The 19,902-nt window shown below is 42.6% G+C and overlaps 1 protein-coding gene across 1 annotated transcript in view; it reads left to right on the plus strand.

Annotated features, from left to right (window-relative positions):
• The window catches only part of bnc2 (basonuclin zinc finger protein 2), a 91,252-nt gene extending 71,557 nt beyond the window's left edge, over nt 1–19,695 (plus strand). Inside the window, exons 5-6 of the mRNA XM_070828121.1 lie at nt 9,210–11,605; nt 18,439–19,695. Of these exons, the coding sequence (XP_070684222.1) occupies nt 9,210–11,605; nt 18,439–19,258 (3,216 nt within the window). The 3' untranslated portion in view covers nt 19,259–19,695. The remainder of the gene's footprint in view (nt 1–9,209; nt 11,606–18,438) is intronic.
• The last annotated feature ends 207 nt before the right edge of the window (nt 19,696–19,902 follow it).

Below are 19,902 nucleotides of genomic sequence, written 5' to 3' on the forward strand. Positions count from 1 at the left end.
GACATTGTGTGGCTGACCGGCCTGCTAGCATGGCCACCCAGCCTGCCAGGGATTTGCCGCTAGGTCATGGACTTGACATTTATGAAAGGAAGTTGCATGGAGAGTTACAGGGAGTTGACAGTCCTCGTGTCACGTCGCACTCCAGAATTCAGAAACCTTTGCAGTACACACCCCTCTCTGTTTCCAACATTAAAAAAACAATGAAGCTGTTAAACACTGTACGACCCTCCCAGGGCCTGCTACAATGAGAATGACAGCTTTCATTTGCCTGCTTATTGCCATAGGGGTTGGGTCTTTGCTGGGAATTTCAAACCCATTTGAAGAAGGGACCTCCTTACAGATGTTTGATAAGGGACAAATATTCAAATCTTCCAAAAAACAAAAAAAAAACAAATTCAAATCACAAATGAAAACAAAAGCCTATATGTAAAAATTGCTCACAAATTTGGTAGTACAAATTCTGAATGTATATTTGTGGGCCGCAAGGGGAAATGCTCAGTTTAGTGGACCGTAAAGAACAATGAAAATCTAAAAAGGAGAAGTCGAGTGAAATGGATTGAGTGTGTTGAGGACCAGATGTGCTGCAGATAGATCAAACATCTGCTGGCTCTGCAAGGCCTCAGCGGTCTTGAATGACCCCCATCATCCAACCTTTCTCACCATGTGTCCCGATAAACCTTTTGTTCTTCACTATCTTCCCCCTCATATAGATCAAGAGTTTTTTTTTTTTTTTTTTTTTAACAAACTGAGTTTGAAACTTCAATCTGAACATTCAAAATGAAAGGCATTCTTCTGAGTTGTTATATGGCACATGCTCACAAACATGTACAGGGAAACCAAAAAAATACAAATTTTACAGTGCAGATCCTAATTTTTTCCTGTTATTGTTCTCAATCCTGTGTGTTTTGATGGTCTAGAGCTTTTCTCGGTGTATAAGTTACAGTACAAAGAGGCAGCACCAGATGGTAATGGTGTTTATTTTTGCAGTAAGTAATCACCATTCTGGAACTTATGACAGTAGACAGACCCTGGGTCCTGGAACCATGCCCCGAGAGACCTGAGCGCCACTTCCTGTCGTACCCACATGATCGCAGACACAAGCATATATCACACACGCATGCATGCATAAACACGAACATCCTCTGGGCTGCTGGCGAAGTGAGCCCCTGGGCCACAGGGATAGATGTGTTCTGGCACACAGGTTGGAGTAGGGTAAATTACACTGCAGCCACATTGGCACCCTTCACCTCCAAGATGAATGAACCAACTTACATGCCAGGCAACAATTCCAGTGAGGCATTTTAAAAACAGGGGTAGTGCACTGTTAGTAATTTGGGACCATTTTACCTTGTCAGTGTACTGTTTCATTTTGGTAAAACAACAATATTCCTAACAAACACTACTGCACACTTATTTGATAAATAGCCCGGTCTTAGGTGTCACTTCAAATATTGTTATTAGTGCTGATGACTGTACGAAAACACTTATAAACAATAATAGCTCATAACACAATTTAAATGTCTAATTCACTTGCCTAATTACTTAATTACAGTTCCATTTTTGTTCTATGTGTGTCAGACGTGTTGGTTTGGTAATCACTGATATCTTCTTGAAATGTCTTATATGAATTTTTGTAGATATAATATATCAAATATATATATTGTAACATAACACACAACTATAATGAATGACTCACATTCTATTTGCCACTTTGTATCATAGATTCCTAGTTAACACGACGGACAGAGATTCCTAAGGGGCGCCCAGACCCCCTAGTGGCCCTTCCTCCATATGTGAGTCAGGCCGACAGTAAAATACTGTCGGGGAAAGGAACAGGGTGGAGGGAAGGTACCAGAGAGAGAGGCTCGAGTTAATGGTCTTGCATCTTCCTGGCAGCATGTCAATAATGGCTCTGATCACATTAAGTAAAGAGTCCATTAGCTTATTCTCTTTCCTCCTGCATGCTCCATAGCAAAAGCACAGGAGAAAGTCGAAAAGCTGCCCTAATGCAATGTGGCTGTGTGTTACAGACACCTCTAGCTAGACCAAACAAAATGACTTGGAAGGTTTACCTACACTACAATCCATTATTCATTCACATCTATTTCCTTTTACACAGTAATGTGAAATTGATGGATTGGTGGATTATTTTGATTTGTGAAGATCAATGCTACATTCCAGGTAGTATAGAGGACGAAACAGGAAAAAATTTAACAAATCTTTGCAACTGTGGTTCCAGCTATTGAAGACTTTATGTACAATATAGTCAGAAACAAATTATATTCACAGATTGGTTTTAAAAAACTCAAAAGTTTTCATCAGCAATGAATGCATGTTTATGCTTTTATCACATTCTAAATGTCACTTTTTTTAAGCACGGTTACTTAGCAAAGATTATGTTTTACTACCCATTACTACCCCAAGGATATAATGTGATAAGGAGTAGGTTTACACAAAAGAGGAACAGAAATGACAGATACATCAAGACACAGTAGAAACATGTAACTACGTGGCCAAAGAGCAAATTGTGAGCATATGTTAATGCAGCTTCTCTGCACCGGCCTCCTGCCAAAATAGTAATCAAGACAAAGGAGATGTGATATAAGAGGGAAAGAAAAGCAGGTTGTCAGCTCCACCCCCCCCACCATCTCTACCAATACACACACATTGGACAGACAGACCATTTCTCAGCCGCCTCACTGCTCTCCATTGGCCCTGGAGGGGGCACAGCGGCCCCCACATCTGTCTCCCAGGCCCACGACAGACCTGGCTGCTACATCCAGACCCAGCAGATCACACGAATCATCCTCAATTAATGTGAACCATCAGGCGTTCCCTTGCTGCTTCTATTACTCCAGCCCTCTTTTCTGAGGCATCCCCTCAAGCTCAGTGCTAAGCCCGTTGAGTTTTACACATTGACCACAGCTACGGTTCCTTAGCACAGTTGGGTGAGGCAGGCAAACGTTATTGTGTATGCTTTGTGGAAACTGACAGGGAATCAATACATCAGTCCAGACGCAGACGTTGCTCACATGTTAGTGCTGTGAGGCGGTTCTTCAGAGGTTCTGAACTCAGAGAACAGCCGACTTTGCTCTGCAGCGCACCGGGGCCTGAAATGGCTTCCATGTGCCGCCCCATCTGCACCTCTGCTGGGTTGTGGCCAAAGGACTGTCCTTTCTACTTTTTAAAGATGCCGAGGGACAGCTTTAAAACAAAAAAGGGTGTGATGGGGGTGCTGGAGGTCATGGGGTTGGATGAATCAGAGGTTAGGAGAGCAATTTTTTGAAATGACAGATTTGTTTTCAAAAACAGACAATGAAAAAAATCAGTGAGAAAAGAAACGGAAACTGTTTACTAAAGGCCACCTGGAACACGGGATGTGCCAGATTGTGACTCACCCGTCTGTGGTAAAGTCCTCTATAATAACCCGCTGACCCCCCCTTCTATCCTTGCAGTCTGCAACTGCACTATAAATCTCACTCCAGTCGATTAGTGCGCCCTTAGCAACAACTAACACACACTCATGAAATTTTAACCAAAGCCATGAGTTAAATCGGGTCGAGAGGTGAAGGCAGGGTATCTCGCAGCCTGTTCGTTGATCAGTGTGCCTGGGCTGGCGGTATAAGCCCTGTGGCCTCTTCACATTTACTCACACCAGAGCCCAGCCAACTCTCCTCTCAGTATTGAGCATAATATTGACCAGGGCACTGCCTTTTGCATGGTTGTTAATTAATGATAAAGTAGCAATCAAACTAGAATTGTTCCAAGTTGTAATCAGGAATATGAGCTGGTGTAGGGGATCCTCTCTGGACTTAATTGAATCACCTATATGGAAATACAGGTGACTGCATGTTATATGTAAATCCGGATTTGGCAAGTCTAACTTTTATGTCCGTGTAGTGACATATGCTTTTAAACCAGATGTATTTATCAAAGCTTATGTACAAATTAACAAAAGCAAAGGATGAACATATGTTTAAAATACAATGTACTGCAACATGATTTTTGAGCAGCTGTTGTATCTTCTGTCCCACCCAAGTGTAACTGCACATTTTCTTATTAAGATCAGACTACTTTCAGAAAGGCATCAAGCCTGTCTGCTGACATACATGATGGCACCAGTATGCTTTGCACAATACTCTCCAGAGTATGCCACTGAGACTGTAGGAAAGTTTCTGAATAACACTGTTTATTTGTTTGGCTGCAATTTGTTATTTTTTGTAATCTGATGCATTGTAGGACAGCTGTAAACTATGCATATTGTACATATTTCAAAAAGGTACAGTTCAGTAAGTGATGGCTTACTTTATGAAAGGCCTGTTCCTGTCATAAGCAACCACAAGGTTATTTAATAGTGACTGATTGGTCCACAGGGATACTGCTCTGCCTGCCTTTGAGATGATAGAATGACACGTTTTTTCTGTTGCTTTGTTAATTATGTATTGGTGTCATCATGTATATCAGCAGACAATCGATGTATAGTAGATCGCCATCTTGCTATAAAGATACATGTTCACGTTTCTACAGTTTAAAAAAAGTCAAACATCTAAGTTGGATACACAAGGTCACATCCAAAAGTATTCTTTTGATGTGTAGCGCATAAAGGAGGAATTTACTATGATCACAAGTGCAAATTTCAACGTCTATGATTCTTACAAATGTCCTCCACCCACATCTGGACATAGCTACTGATTTCCCTGTGGTCCATCACAGGGGAAGAAGTAGAGCTGGTTGTTCACACATGACCTCTGACCTGCCACTGGGGAGTCAATGGGGGAGCAGCCTGTGTCTTGGGAGCTCTTGCCCTCTGATGTGATGGCTTCAGGCAGTGGGCTTTGCGTGAACCCATCCCCCATGGCACCCCTCGCCACTAGATCCTCTGCATTATTCATACAGCCTGAGATGGGGTGGGGAGAGAAACAGAATATGGAAAAGGAAGCACCAAGGTTCAAGACCTTCTCAGATCACAAGGAACTTTTGCTTAACCTCCCTTGAAGTGGCGAACACAGGGATAGAGCGTTTTTTTTAAGGAACTGGATCTGAAAGCAGGACTGGAGATCAATGGGGAGTCCCTCGAGGTTTAGTGGAGATCGCATTCACTGCAAGGTGATTGGTGAATCAATGTGGTTCCCATGGTTTACTTTGCCATTGTGAGAACTGATCCTCCCCTTTGCAAGTGATACTGTCTTATGATCGGTTGAGTTGCCCTTATGATAATGTCAAACCAGTGTAGCATCATCCTACACAGATTTATAGAGTTTGTTAACATGAAAATGTAAATATCAGAGGCATTATACACGCAACCTCTATGATGGTCAAAGATCTCCCATTTGAGCTACTGTACGCAGGCACAGGTCAACACAAAATATTTATAGCTAATATTTTCCCTTTTTTGGTGCGTGCCTAGCATGGCATCTCTCTCCACTGCTTACCAAATACACTCACTCATTGAGTATGATAGCTGATGATTAGTGAAAAGTATATACATGTTAAGCTGTTAATCCCTAATGCACACCATGCAACCTGACAACGCTGCACACTCTGACTCTTAATACAGCCCAGCACATAACCTGCTAATTGCATAATTGCCTGATTTGTTTTAACTGACAGTGGTGCCCCGGTCCATGACAAGGCCATCATTTGCTCACCCTCATTGTCAGCAATTTGCAAGGTGGATACCCCACTACACACTCACTAGACAACATCTAGTGCCACAGTATTAGAGACTGCCATGAATTAAGAATGCATTGCAGAGGCAGAGATGAATAAATACAGCCGTTGCTAGGTTAATTCTGAGAGACATGAAGGCAAGCATATAAAATAAACTAACAGCAGCAGGCTGTCCACCAGATAAAGTGGGTACTCCATCGTCTCTCTGCTGTAATTATTGGCTAATAGTCATTAACCTGGCAAACAGAGGTTTAGCTGTATTGTTTAAAGGACTCTGGGATGCATAATGACAGACTAATATGTCATAGCACTGGGGGAGATGGGGGAGGGTTGGATTAATGAGATTTTACTGGAGGGAGTGTACAAGAAGAGGTGGGGCACGCCTGGAAAATATAGAGGAAAGAGGGCCACATTAAGCTAATTGGAAGATGAGTGCCTACTTGTAAAAGTGCTTCTAATGGCATATTTGTTTCTCTCACAGCATCACAAAGCTAATGCAGGGGAGTGGAGTTGTGAGACTTAGTAAGGACTACAGGGGCCTGAGTTTGTCTGCAAATGTGTGTCAGCACATACTTATGATATTCATTCTAATACAATACATGCTTCTTTTTTTCTCATCTTTGATCATTTACTGATCGTCATGGGGGTTATCTGCATTAACATTTTCTGTCTGGAATTCAACATTACTGCCATAAAGTGATGTATTGCAAATTATACTTGTTATAAATGAGGTTTTGAGCTTTTGAGCAGCAGCCGTGTATTGAAATGCTTCTTGGCATAAAAAAAACAGTAGTACTTTCCACATGGAATGAGCTTTAATCAAGTTTGTCCCCTCACATCCTTTTCTAGACTGATTTGCTCCATTTTTGAATTTGTTTCGTCTCCGTGCTCCAAGGTCCGACCCCAGCCCAAACGCTTGTTGACTGACCTCCAAAACTCAATTGACCAGTGAACGGGGAGTGCTTGGATAGCCTCCTCTCAGACAGGGTCCAGTGCATAGCAGAACTGCTGACCTGTTCTGACAGCTGGCTGGCCCTCCCTAACACTAATGGGTTGCAGTTCGGCCTATGTCATTGTGTTTTGGCTTTTGTTTGACTTTGTGAGTGGGGAAATGGAGGCACAAGATAGGACTAGCAGAGAATGAAACACGTCTAAACCCTGTTTGATTCAGTCACTGATTGAGACACGGCTGGATAGCTGCATGTGGGTTTGGAGACCAACTTTGGTCAAGCAATCTTGTTTATGTGTATAAACCTGCAAAGCTCTTGTAGCTTTATTTCATTATATTGGATTATTCTCAAGTTTATATTATCATAAACTTCAGAATAATCCCTAGCATTAATTCATGGAACTCCCATTAAAATGGCATCCTTTTTGGGAGCGTGTGGTTCTCATGAATGTTATTTCAATCTCAAATTGACAAGTAAACATCAAAGTGGGGCAGCTGGGAAATTGATATTAAGATGTTTTAAAGTGGCTTAAATTGAATTTAATGTGGTCTACCAATGATCTCAAAAATTTAAGTACTCTGTATTGCTATTTACTGCTTATGAAACAGAGACACCATTCATGAGAGAAATACACTTAAATCGCTTTTGATTTTTTCAAGCTTCTAATCAGAGTTGTAACTGTAGGCTACCTTTAGAAAATATTAAAAGACTGATCCACTTCTTAGAACTACAATATCTTAAAAATATGGTTGTGGAACTATTTAAAGATTCACTTTCTAATTTGCTTTCATTTTTTTGTTTCAATTAAATGGAATGGAAGTACTAATGCCCAGATGGCCATGCAGTATGAAATAACAGTGCCCAAGCTAGAATTTAAAGTCATACCTTCGGGCAAAAAACTCCAGAGCGCACACAGAATGAAAGTGTAAAATGTTTTTTAATGTATATTTAACAACAAATACCCCAGTGACTATTGATGTTTCGTCTCAGAAGAATCTATTTCTCCAGTATATCTGAGGGCATGATATGAAAACACTCACACTTTTATTTTCTCTGTTTTTCTGCTCTTCTTCCTCTGTGTCTCTCCAGTACTATCTCTTTTTTTGCTGTCTCTCTTTAAACATTTATCTTCTGTTTTTTCCTTACAGGCCCTTTGTGCTTTGTGATGTTGGTTTTTACAGCTTTTTACTCACCAGAGTTGCCATTTATCTTTTATAGATGCCAGCAGCTAGGAGCACATATGAAATGTTACCATTTCACTGTGACTAATTGTCATCGCTTGCTTTATTCCCTTGATGTCACTTGTGCCTGGTCCCCCAGGAACCTGTGTGTGAAAAGAAGTATTTACACTATGTCTCTCTGTCTCTCTCCCCATTTCTGTCTTGTTCAAGCATACTATACCATCTTATGTAACAACAGCAGTGTCAGCAGTTACTCTATGAGGATAATTTTGTTAACAGTTCTGCCATCACTACATCTGTGAGATGTAGGCTCATACAAGAGGACATTGATGTTTGACAATGTGCACATTTACAATGAGTCTAAGCTTTTTATTTTTCAGCTGTTAATAAGACGCACTAGGCAGTAAAGAGCTCTATTTGGAATACTGCCCACGTCCCATTTGGAGTAGTTTTGATCATTTGGGATGTAAAGCTTGTTTCTCACCAATCACAAGGAAGTGGAAATACCAAGCACTATAAATTATCTGTTGTTAATACTGTTCATTTTATGTTATATTTCTGCCACCATCAACTATCAGTATTAAAGGCGATGCTGGTTGTGCATCCTTTGAACCGTACTATCATATTGATATGATTAATAGTAACACGGTTTATACATCCTTTAGGCCTCACTAATACAAGAGCATGATAAGTATGCAGCCTGCCAAATGAAAGGACCACAAGCTCATTTACACTGTTAGGACATACTCAAACACAATCTTAAATGAAAATGAGTTTTTGCTCTTTGAATGTCCAAGGCCATTCCCATAAACACGGTGTACAAGTCCCATCCTCCTTTGAGCATGTCACTGCCTCAGAGATAGAAAACATACCAGTAAAAATGCTTGCCAACCAAGGTCCGATTAGAGGCTTGCATTAATTATTCTATTATTTCTGTTAGCCATTTTTTCTGGCTCTCACAATTTTATAAATATCCCTAGGTACAGTTTGTGTACAGAGGGAGTCCCAGCAAGAGTTCACATCTTTTACAAAGCTGTTTTTGCCAGTCTCACAGATTAACATCCCAACAATGTTGGAAGTCGCAGAGACACGCTAATCTCCCCACCTCAGTGCTTTTGATTTGTTTGCTTGAGACTCAATTAAACTCCTGCCAACTTCCATCACTATGTGATTAATGATCACATTCGCAGGGCTGATTTGTAGAAAAACAGGACAGTGGAGGGGGGAGATTTTCAACAAAGCTCTGTTAGTTGCTTGTCGCTTCAGGAGCCTCTGAATTTCATGAGCAGAAAAGCTTGCCCTTACAAACTAACCCCTGCTCTATCTTCTCCTTTGTCCACACTGATTATGCACAATCAATAATGGTTTGTATTTTTGTCTTCTCTCTCGTCTCTTCTGGGGCATCTAGGATGCTGCAGGCAAGGTGCTGGATCGCTGGACCATCATGTCCCGAGAAGAGGAGATCATCACCCTACAGCAGTTCCTGCGCTTTGGTGAGACCAAGTCCATTGTGGAGCTGATGGCCATTCAGGAGAAGGAAGGTCAGGCAGTCACAGTTCCTTCCTCCAAGACAGACTCCGGGATTAGGACATTCATTGAAAGCAACAACAGGACCCGTAGCCCGGGGCTTCTGACACATCTGGAAAATAGTAGCCCATCCAGCATTCACCATTTTGAGAATATCCCCAACAGCCTAGCCTTCCTCTTGCCCTTCCAGTACATCAACCCAGTCTCTGCTCCCATGCTTGGCTTGCCCCCCAATGGCTTGCCTATGGAACAGTCTGCTCTCCGGCTCCGGGAGCCCAGCCTGCCAAACCAAGGTGAACAGGTGGACACCAGTGAGTCAGAAGTGTCCCTGTCACCCTTCCGCACAGGCCAGAGCCCAAGCCGTGGAGCTCTAGGACCCATGAACAACATTGAACCCAAGACAGAGCCCAACAACAGGGCATCACCCATCTCACCAACCCCTTCCACCCAGCAGGCTCAACAACAGCAGACACAACTCCAGCAACAGCAGCAGCAGCAGCAGCAACCGCAGTCTCAAAATCAGTCTCAGCAACCCAACAGTTTGAGTGACCACCATGTCCACCACCACTTTGTGAAGGATGAGCACTCTAAAACCATCACCCATGCTTCTTTTTCCTCCAAGATGCATCGCATGCGGCGCATGGGATCCACCTCACGCAAGGGTCGTGTGTGCTGCAACTCTTGTGGCAAAACCTTTTATGACAAAGGCACGCTTAAGATACATTATAATGCTGTACACTTGAAGATTAAACACCGTTGCACCATTGAAGGCTGCAATATGGTCTTCAGCTCACTGCGCAGCCGCAACCGCCACAGTGCCAATCCCAATCCACGGTTGCACATGCCAATGCTGCGCAATAACCGCGACAAGGACCTCATCCGTGCCAATTCAACTCCTGGTACACCTGTTATCTCAAGCACCAAGAACGGTGGCTTCTCACTCACCAGCCCTGGCAGGCCACCACTGGGCTTCACTACTCCACCAGTAGACCCTATGCTTCAGTCACCCCTGCAAAGCCCACTGGTGTTCCCCACCCTGAAATCAGTGCAGCCAGTTCAGCCAGTGCCCCCATTCTACCGTACACTACTGTCCCCTGCAGACCTTGTCAGTCCTCCAGTGTCACTGCCCACCAGTCCCATCCTGCCCACCACCACTAACAGTACCACCCCAATGGACCAACAACAGCACATCCTAGCTGCTGCGGCTTCTAACAATAATGTTCATATGTCTGAGGCAGTACCCATGTCCCACCGAATATCTACACATAGTACCAATCACGACCTCGCCACTAGCAACTTTGAACCCACGCCCAAAAAGAAGCCTAGAAAATCTAGCATGCCAGTGAAGATTGAGAAGGAAGTAATTGATGTGGCAGATGAATATGAGGACAAAGATGACGATGAGGATGATAACCTCCACCATAATCATCACCATCACCAGTCATCCCTTCTTCACAACAGTATCAAAATGAATGGTAACTGTAACAGCAGCAGTGGCAATGGTAACGGGAACCATAGTGGTGGTAGTGGGCAGCAATCCCCTTCTCAGGATGAGATGAGCCCTGGTCTAGCTCTGAGAGGCATGATGAGACAGAGTGAAGATGAATGTCGAGAAGGGACTGGCAGTGACAGCAGGGGTGGAAATGATCTTCAAGGCTCCAACGAGCTGCGTTGTATGGACAGCTTCACCTCTGAGGACCAGGACCACGAGAGAGACTTTGAAAATGAGTCTGAAACCTCCGATTCCAAGATGTTCTACCGTGATGAGCTGATAGATGTGGAGGAACAACAAAAACACATCAGGGGTGGAAGGGGTCTGGAGAAGGAACAGGACGATGAGGGTGGTGAGGAAGCCCATTTGAGAAAGGAAATGGAAGGCAAGGGTCACTCCTCACCCTCCCCTCATCAACACCCTATCAAGATCAAGGAAGAACTCAACGATCCTACTTATGACATGTTCTGCATGGGCCAATATGGCCTCTATAATGGAGGCATGGCTGCAGCGGCTGCTGCCGCTGCGAGCATGGCTGCTCTGCACGAGAGCTTCATCTCTTCGATGGGCTATGGTGCCAGCCCACCCAAATTCCCTTCTTCTCAATCACCAGAGGGAGACCCATGCTCAAGTCCTGACCCCAAGATCTGCTATGTGTGTAAGAAGAGCTTCAAGAGCTCCTATAGCATGAAACTGCACTACAAGAATGTGCACCTCAAAGAGATGCATGTGTGCACTGTGGCTGGCTGCAACGCTGCCTTCCCTTCCCGGCGGAGCCGAGACAGGTTAGTGCTACAATTTGGCAATGTAACCATTTTATTTCAATGTAATTGTGACAGTCACAGGTAGGTTCAATGGAAATGTTTAATTCATCTCATTATATTATAACCAAAATTATGGTACAACATGAATCTACAGCACAGACCATTTTGTGTGATTCCTTTTTATTTCATATTAAAATAAGAATTAGCTGCAGTATTTCATTACTGTGTGACATTTACCTGGATAGGCTATCACTTAACATCTGTAAGTTAATTCAACACTAAATTGATTCAGGGACATCTGCTCCTTGTCAAGTCAAAGTTCAGAGGCGTAGGGTGTCAGGATGAGAAACACATACACACACATTTAATCAACCCTGCAGCTGCAGTGTGCTGTTTACCTGCCCTCACTACCTCACCTTGTCACAGGGAGGTGAAGGCGAATATATTAACATAGACAGTGGTTTGTCAAACCACTGCATTTATTAGCGCATTAGGAGGTGAGGCTAGCCATACTCACCTGGGCTTGTTAGCACATATCAGTCCTACACACTCACTCTGCAGGATATATATACTGTAGCGGCACTGGCAGCAGATTGATGCCATAACAAACAACTGTTTTTTGCATGACAGGAGAACTTTTAAGTGTTAAATTAGCCAGCATCGTTTCATGTCTAATGGGTAGAATTTCTCTTTCAGTCTTGAAAGAGGATTAACATTTCTGGTTTGGTGAAATGCCCTTTGCCAGTCATGTAAATAATCATTTGCCACAACAGGCACATAGTGTAAAATGGCCCTTGATGCAAACTGTAAATTCACTCCCACTCCTCAAAAAAAAAAGATTAATCTTGTCACATCCACGACAAGTGATACTTTCCTAAGTAAGGGGCTAAGGGAGTAAGTTAAGGAAGGGGCAAGTTGCAACCTACAGTGTCATCATCTGCTCCTCCACCAGGATTTTCTCCCTCCACCCAAACTCACTGCTCCTTTTCCACACAAAGTGTTTTATTACATTTGCTGTTCTGATGGCATCTGTTCCTACCACTGTTTGTTCATAAGCCACATGTATATAGACCATGTCATTCTGGGACTTAGACAAGTTAGTGTTAGTGAAGGTGCAAACCTGCTGTTCATCTGATGCAGCTGTGCCAACAGTAGCAAGATGACAGCAAGTATTATAACAGCACGTAATGCCTCAGTGTGGTGTACTGCCACTGGTGTCTATGTTGGCATCCCTCTTTTGACAAGACTTCAAGAAAAGAGAATGCCTTAGGCATGACTGGCCTGCTATGTAACATTTGCATGCACACGTATGCACATCCACTTACGCACACTTGTACTCATATGCACGCGCACACACAAACACACGGATGCAAGCACACAGCGGTACGTACAAATACATAACAGAGACATTTTTTTCAGCTTTTAGTTTCCTAATGCTGTAAAACAGTTGTTGGATATAAACAATTACCTGCCTTGTCTGAATTTTTAAATAGCAAAAGAAGAGTTCTATAGCACGCTAATTTAATATGATAAAACATTGACTTCACGGAAGACTTCTATAAGCTGAAAAAAAAAACATTCCTGAAACTCATGCTGAGTAAAGTTCCATCGATAATCAGCAGATACTGATCAGATTCATATTGGTGCTACAGTGGATATTGCAAATCAAACAGTTACAGCTTCAAAGCTGCAGTTGTATGGCTTTTTTGTCAGTTATGTAATTAGTCCTTTCATACTGGAATCTACTGTCATGACCCAATGATGGTTCATGGAAAACTAAATGAGATGGGAACAGTGTGAAGACAAATTTATAATCAGAATAGGAGAGGGGAGAAAGATGGCATAGAAAGGCAAGTGTGCAGCCAGAAGGGGTGAGTGAAGTGCTTTAGCCAGGCACAGAGGAGACCATAGAGCATAGAAAAAAAGCTAACACCTTAACATGAGCTCTTTCTATGTTCATGCTCTTCCTGTGTCAGCTCGGATATGTGCGTGCGCGCGTATGTGTGTGACAGTTTGACTACATGATGAGCACCACCAGCATATAAATGGCATTCAAACACATAAAGTGGCAGAACATATGGGAGATAGAGATAACTTTGTTGCAAGGAGGGACAATTGCTGCTCTGAACATAATGCATCTTTCATATAGCATAGCTCTGGGTGGGTGAGACCTAAGCACACTATTGTTTCCATACTTTTTCTGTGGGGGATAAATTCCTGATAGCATATGGGACATATTACTATGGTTCAAACCGGGGAAAAACAACAGAAAGAAGGGCATTGCATAGCATCCTGGGGCTTTAAGATGAGTCAATACAAAAGCCAGGCTCTCATCAAATCTGTCCCTGGATAATCCTCTGACATAATGTATGTTTGAGTGTTATAGTAGCAATAAATTGGAAATCTAATTTAGTTGTTTTCATAGGAGCATTGGCACTGATAAGATTAAGAAACTTTATGCAAAAAGATATTTGCATAAAATAATGTCTATTACGAGTAAATTAGGTAAATCAGACTCTATTCATTCAACTTTATTTTTCCCAGCAGTCTTGTGAGTAATGACAAACAAGCAACTCTTTCCTATGGTTCATGCACTTAACACAAAATAATTCTCTTTGAATAAATCATTCTTTAAAATAAAAAAGAACCATTAGAATAATAACATCCACTTTAGTTAAAGGGGAAGTTAAAGCAGAAGTAATTTGTTGTTGATTTTAATATGCAGCCCTGCACAGCTTCCTTTTGTAAATACTTCCCGAGCAGCTGTTCAAGCAGTCCAAGTACCTCTGCATATCTGATTAGCCCACTGACTGAGTGAAAAGGCAAAGGCACATAAACACCCCATCAGACACCAGCATCAAAAGCTCCCGTATCAAAATGAAGAAGAAAAAGGAGGAGAGGTCATTTGATCTACCGAGAAAAACAACCAAGAGCCAATGACATTGTCAGAGTAGGACACACTGTAAATGTACTGCCACGGAAAAAAGTATCGCTGGTGTTTGCTCTGTTTGAATCGTTGTTCTATTTATAAGACTGTAGGGTTTTACACACACACACACACACACACACATAAGTGCAAATGAATACTGTACATACACACACTCAGGAATACAGAAAAGGATAATTTAATGTGCCCGTGAATAAGCATGGAGTGTGCGTGTTTTTGAGTGTAAGACAGAGAACAACTTAAGAGTGTGTGTGTATTGTGGTTTTACAGTGGGGTGTTTTATCCCAGCCTCTTGGCTGCCCGTTGCACGGAGGTAAACGATTGCATATTTATTGTGGGGAGCGAGCAGCGTCTGCAGAAGTGTGGAAGAAGCTGCATGATTAACTGCTGGAAAGACCGCGCGTACCAGTAATCATCACCATTATTGGCCTCGTTAATCATATTTTTTAAACCGTTGACAGGACTTGCCTTTCTTATCTCATTTTTTATCATCCTATCCTTCTGTTTTTTGTTTTTTTTAACCTTCCCTCCAACATTTTAACATGCTCCTATGTCGCTACAGCAAGTAGGTGTCCTCCCTCTTCCACATTCCCATGGTGCAGCAGAACGCAGCCCGTGGTCCCTGCACGGGCCACTGCAAATGGAGAGAGTGAAGGTTAATTATGTTGGAGAGTCTCTTTCCTCCACCCTCCTTCCCTCACTCTCTCTCACTCAGTCCCCTCACGGCATGTGGGCCCAGCTCGTAATCAGCTCTCTGTTTGTCTCTTATAAACAAAGGGCACGCTGCTCATAGAGAGAATATGTTAGCAAAAGCCACTCACCCTAGTGAAAAAAATCTGCTGATTAAAACACAGAATCCCTTTGGTTTATCCTAACAGGTTCCTTGTTATGTATTTTGAGGAGAGTAAAAGGAATAATTTCTTTCTTAGATAAATAATGTATACATGCCCATGCAAACATGCCATCAATAGAATAGTTGTGAAACTACAAGAAATTTCATCTAATTTTAAATCATAACTTGTTAATAAAAATGTTTTTAATGTGATATGTTATGTTATATCTTTGTTTTTAGCCTATGCTGTTGAACAGCCTGAAACAATGCAAAGTAGATGTACCAGTGACAGAGAGTGATAAATGTTACTAGCACTCTTGTCCTCCCACACCTAAAACCTCATAACACACCCCAAATTACAGAAAAGACAAAGAACCACTTGTGTCAGTTTAATACTATTCAGCCTTCAATCTCATTTACACATTATGAGTCATTTAGACATCATACACACACGTATACACACAGACACACAAACAAGGGCAAGGGCCATCAGACAAACTTAAAGATGATTAACGCCGGTTGGGACAGGCGCACACTCGCTCTGCCTCCTCTGCACAGTCAAAAATGGGCTCTCTGGAGGCCTCCCCCATCTTTTGGGCAAAGATGACTGTCAAATTGGTTTGCCAGCCACATTACTGGCCAACAGGGAGGTAGAGATGGAGTAAGGGGGTGGGGGTGGGGGAGTTAGGGGGTGCACTAAGGAATTGGGTTTGGGGGAGGCAAGATAGAGCATACTGAAGTCAAGTGATGAAGGGGAGTGGGAAATGGGGCAGAAAGTCTAAATTTGATAAATGAAGGGGTGAGTGCATGATGCACTTGTGTGTGGATTCAGCTGACTTATTTTTGTTTTGATTATTTAGGTAAAGAATGCATCGCCAACACATTGGAGTTAAATAATGATGTTTATGCAAATGACCATAAACTGGACTGTTTTTCTTCTTTTTAGCCCCTCAGATTAAATAATTTACCATTGGTTACTAATGATATATCATAATCTGACTTTATTTTCATATATATGTAAAATGGATAAAAACACTTAAGTAGCAAATGTGAATATATTTCATTAAATATTGTTGTTGTAATATTCTTACAATGTGGTGTGCATTTTGAGCATTTTTAAAATGGCTACTGTAGATATAGTGCAGACTACTTACCGCATGATATTTAGCATGTTTGACTTTAATATCTAAAACTGAGATAGACATGGTTAACTTAGAGCTTATTAGCAGTGAGAAGGTGTTGTTATAGAGATGGAGACATGTTGCAAAGGACCTGCCTACCTGAGCATCATCAACAGCATCCTGAATTTCAGGCTTAATTGAGCAAAAGTGGCCCTTGTTCATATCAAAGCCTGTTGAAACCTGACAGAAACTGTGCCCATTTCCATATGTATTGATCACTGATTAAGGCACATTTCAGACTATCTTTAAACACTCTGACCTCTCACAGCCAAGCATCCACACATGTATTTGACTAGACCGGGATGCAGTGCCACAGACATTGAATCATGACTCCCATATTTTAGCCATAAGCTAACACCATATGGGTGCAACTGTACTATCAAAGGATAAAAAAGAACAAAGGATTTATATAGTCCTTTTGATCGAAGTCCCACTATGTGGAAGTAGTATATTTTCTGTTTTTCTCACACACACACACACACACACACACACAACTCGCCTCACACACACACAAACGGTCAAAAGCACGTGCAAAGACACACACTCGCAAGTGACAGCCACGGCCAATCGATTTGCCACGCTCTCTCTCCTCAATGCTGACGATGCTTGAGTGGACGGGCTCCTGGTTGCCTGGTTCACAGAAAAGGGTCCCTCAAATGAATGTATTTTTACCTCTTGCAGGACAATGTCGGATAGGGAAGTAAATAATTAAAGGAAAGGGACCCTTTTTGACTGCATCAACCCTGCCACTGCTGGTAAGCTCTACTATCCATTGTGACTCCATTTTTGCCCGTCCTGCTAAGGATGACCGTTTTCTCCTCTTTTTTTTAATTTTTTGTTTTGTTTTACACACATGTGCCCTCCCTGCATGGAAACCCTTCACATTAAAGGCACTCAGTTTTTGCATATTTTTCTTATTTGATGTAAGTGCTGACCTGATATGAGAGGAATGGGCCTTGTGTATGTCGTATCTGACATCGGTCATTAGTTGCTTAAGTTTCCTTTCTGTGTTATGCAGTTTTATTGTGACATGTGTGCCGTGGGTCCCCTTTTTCTTAGTCCGACTTGGCAGCTGTGAAATTGGAGCGAAAAAGCATTGAATTCGATTTTTCAAGCCCATTTCACCTTGCATCCTTTAGCATGGCTTTGTATGCTAGCTGAAATCCTCACTAATCATATCCTGGCTTAAGCATGGCACTTGTTACTTAGTTTCTTTCATTAGCTGTAGCACACTGTGTGATACAATTTGCTTTTTGTTTGGGAAAAAATGCCCATCTTAATTAAATCCAGGGCTACATAAAGACATGTTCATTGAGGTGCTCGATTAAGCCACCTCCAATAGGGAACGAATGCGATAATGCTGTCAGGGCCTAGTGCTAATATGCTATCCAGTTCCCCTCGATTATCACATTACCACAGCTCGAATCAATTGATAAACTCCCATTCAATATGGTGGAGTATTTAATTGAGTCAGAGTCTATTGGATTTGAGGGCTGTGCAGTGCAGACATGCTGACAGTGGTAAACACTAGCAGGATGCTCTCTCTCTCTCTCTCTCTCTCTCTTTCTCTCTCTCTCTCTCTCTCTCTCTCTCTCTCTCCCTCTCTCTCTGTCTCTGATCTTAGAGCACTTTTTCAAGGGGAGCTGCTTGGTGAATTTCTGTCTCTGTGTGACCGTATGTGTACTTCAACCAATGTAATGGGTCTTAGAAACGTAATATTTATAGCCTGGTATCATTTAATAGAGGTAAAATAATTTAACAATAAAAATGACCTATTGGAAGTACGAACACATGTATTTCAACACTGTGGCTACCTTATGTTTGAGAGATAATCTACTTCCCACATACACTGGCAGCCATCTGATTTACAGCTATTACTGTCTCTCCACATTAGGCACAGCTCCAACATCAACCTGCACCGCAAACTGCTGACCAAAGAGCTGGACGACATTGTCCTGGACCCCCAACTCACGCCACTGCCCAAGGACCTGCGAGCCGAGTTACTGGCCAAGATCTACGCCGGGCACCACATGGGCTTGGACCCTATGGCCGGGATGGGCATCGGAGGCGCCAGCCTTGGGCCCACCGGCCTAAACCACAGTGTCCGTTCCCCCATGAGCATCGAGTATCCCCACCCTTTTAACCAAAACCTTAGAAACCACCACACCAACGGCTTCTCCCGGGGCCAGCCAGACGACTATATGGTGCTGGACCTGAGCACCACATCCAGTGTTCAATCCAGCAGCAGTATCCACTCCTCACATGAGTCAGATGAGGGCAGCGATGAAGGCATCCTACTGGATGACCTGGAGGAGGAGGAGGGAGAAGAGGAAGAGGAGGAGGGCAACAGTGAGGGGGAGGACTGCACCCAGCGTGCTGATAGGCGGGTTGCAGGGGGGCATCGGGATGAGACTGGAGAACTAAGAGGAGAAGGACATGGTGAGGGCTTGGAACCCTCCTCCTCACCGTTTCTCCTTTCATCTACTGGGGGCAGTAACGGTGGCAGCGGTGGGATCCTCTGCAACATCTGCCACAAAATGTACAGCAACAAAGGGACCCTGCGTGTGCACTACAAGACTGTGCACCTGCGCGAGATGCACAAGTGCAAAATTCCCGGTTGCAACATGGTGTTCAGCTCTGTGCGCAGCCGTAACCGACACTCTCAGAACCCCAACCTCCATAAAAACATGCCCTTCTCTACAATAATAGACTGAATAATGACTTGCTACTCTACCCTGCTGTCAATCTGCCCACTCCTCCCTTCATTCCTCATCCTTATTCCTCCTCAAATTAGCTTTTAACCCCAGCCCAGGGCCATCAAATACAAGCTAAATGCCTGTATGCCTCCTGCCCGTCCTCTGTAAGTCATTTCAAGACATTTCTATGTCCCTCTATAAAATTCATTGACTCTAAATACAATTTATTATTGTGACCTTTGACTTTTCCTTCTTTGGAAAAACAGGATGACGCTCTTGAGCATGGAGTTTGCTTTATAACAAAACTCCAGTTGTTTTTTTCATAAGCCCCTCCATCTTTCCTTTCTGACGTCTCCCCACTTTGTTTTTATGTCCGTCTCCAAAGAATCTATTCAAACTCTTATTTGTGACTTTGCCTGCAGAAATGATAGTATTGAAAAAAAAAAAAAAGAAAATCTTGTTGTATTTGTGTAATGATAGCTTTTAAATGAACCCCTTACAAAAGCATGAAAGCGTCATTTGTAAATAATGTCCCAAGAGGCTTTTGGTGTAAAAGAGTTGTATTGATGGTTGTTTGCTTCTTTTTTCTCTCTCTTTATGGTTTTATGTTACAGTCCAGTACAATACTTCCAGCTATAGGCAAGAAAGAGGTAGCATCTTAC

Source organism: Pempheris klunzingeri, chromosome 3 (genome assembly GCF_042242105.1).
Source record: "Pempheris klunzingeri isolate RE-2024b chromosome 3, fPemKlu1.hap1, whole genome shotgun sequence".
Taxonomy (NCBI): domain Eukaryota; kingdom Metazoa; phylum Chordata; class Actinopteri; order Acropomatiformes; family Pempheridae; genus Pempheris; species Pempheris klunzingeri.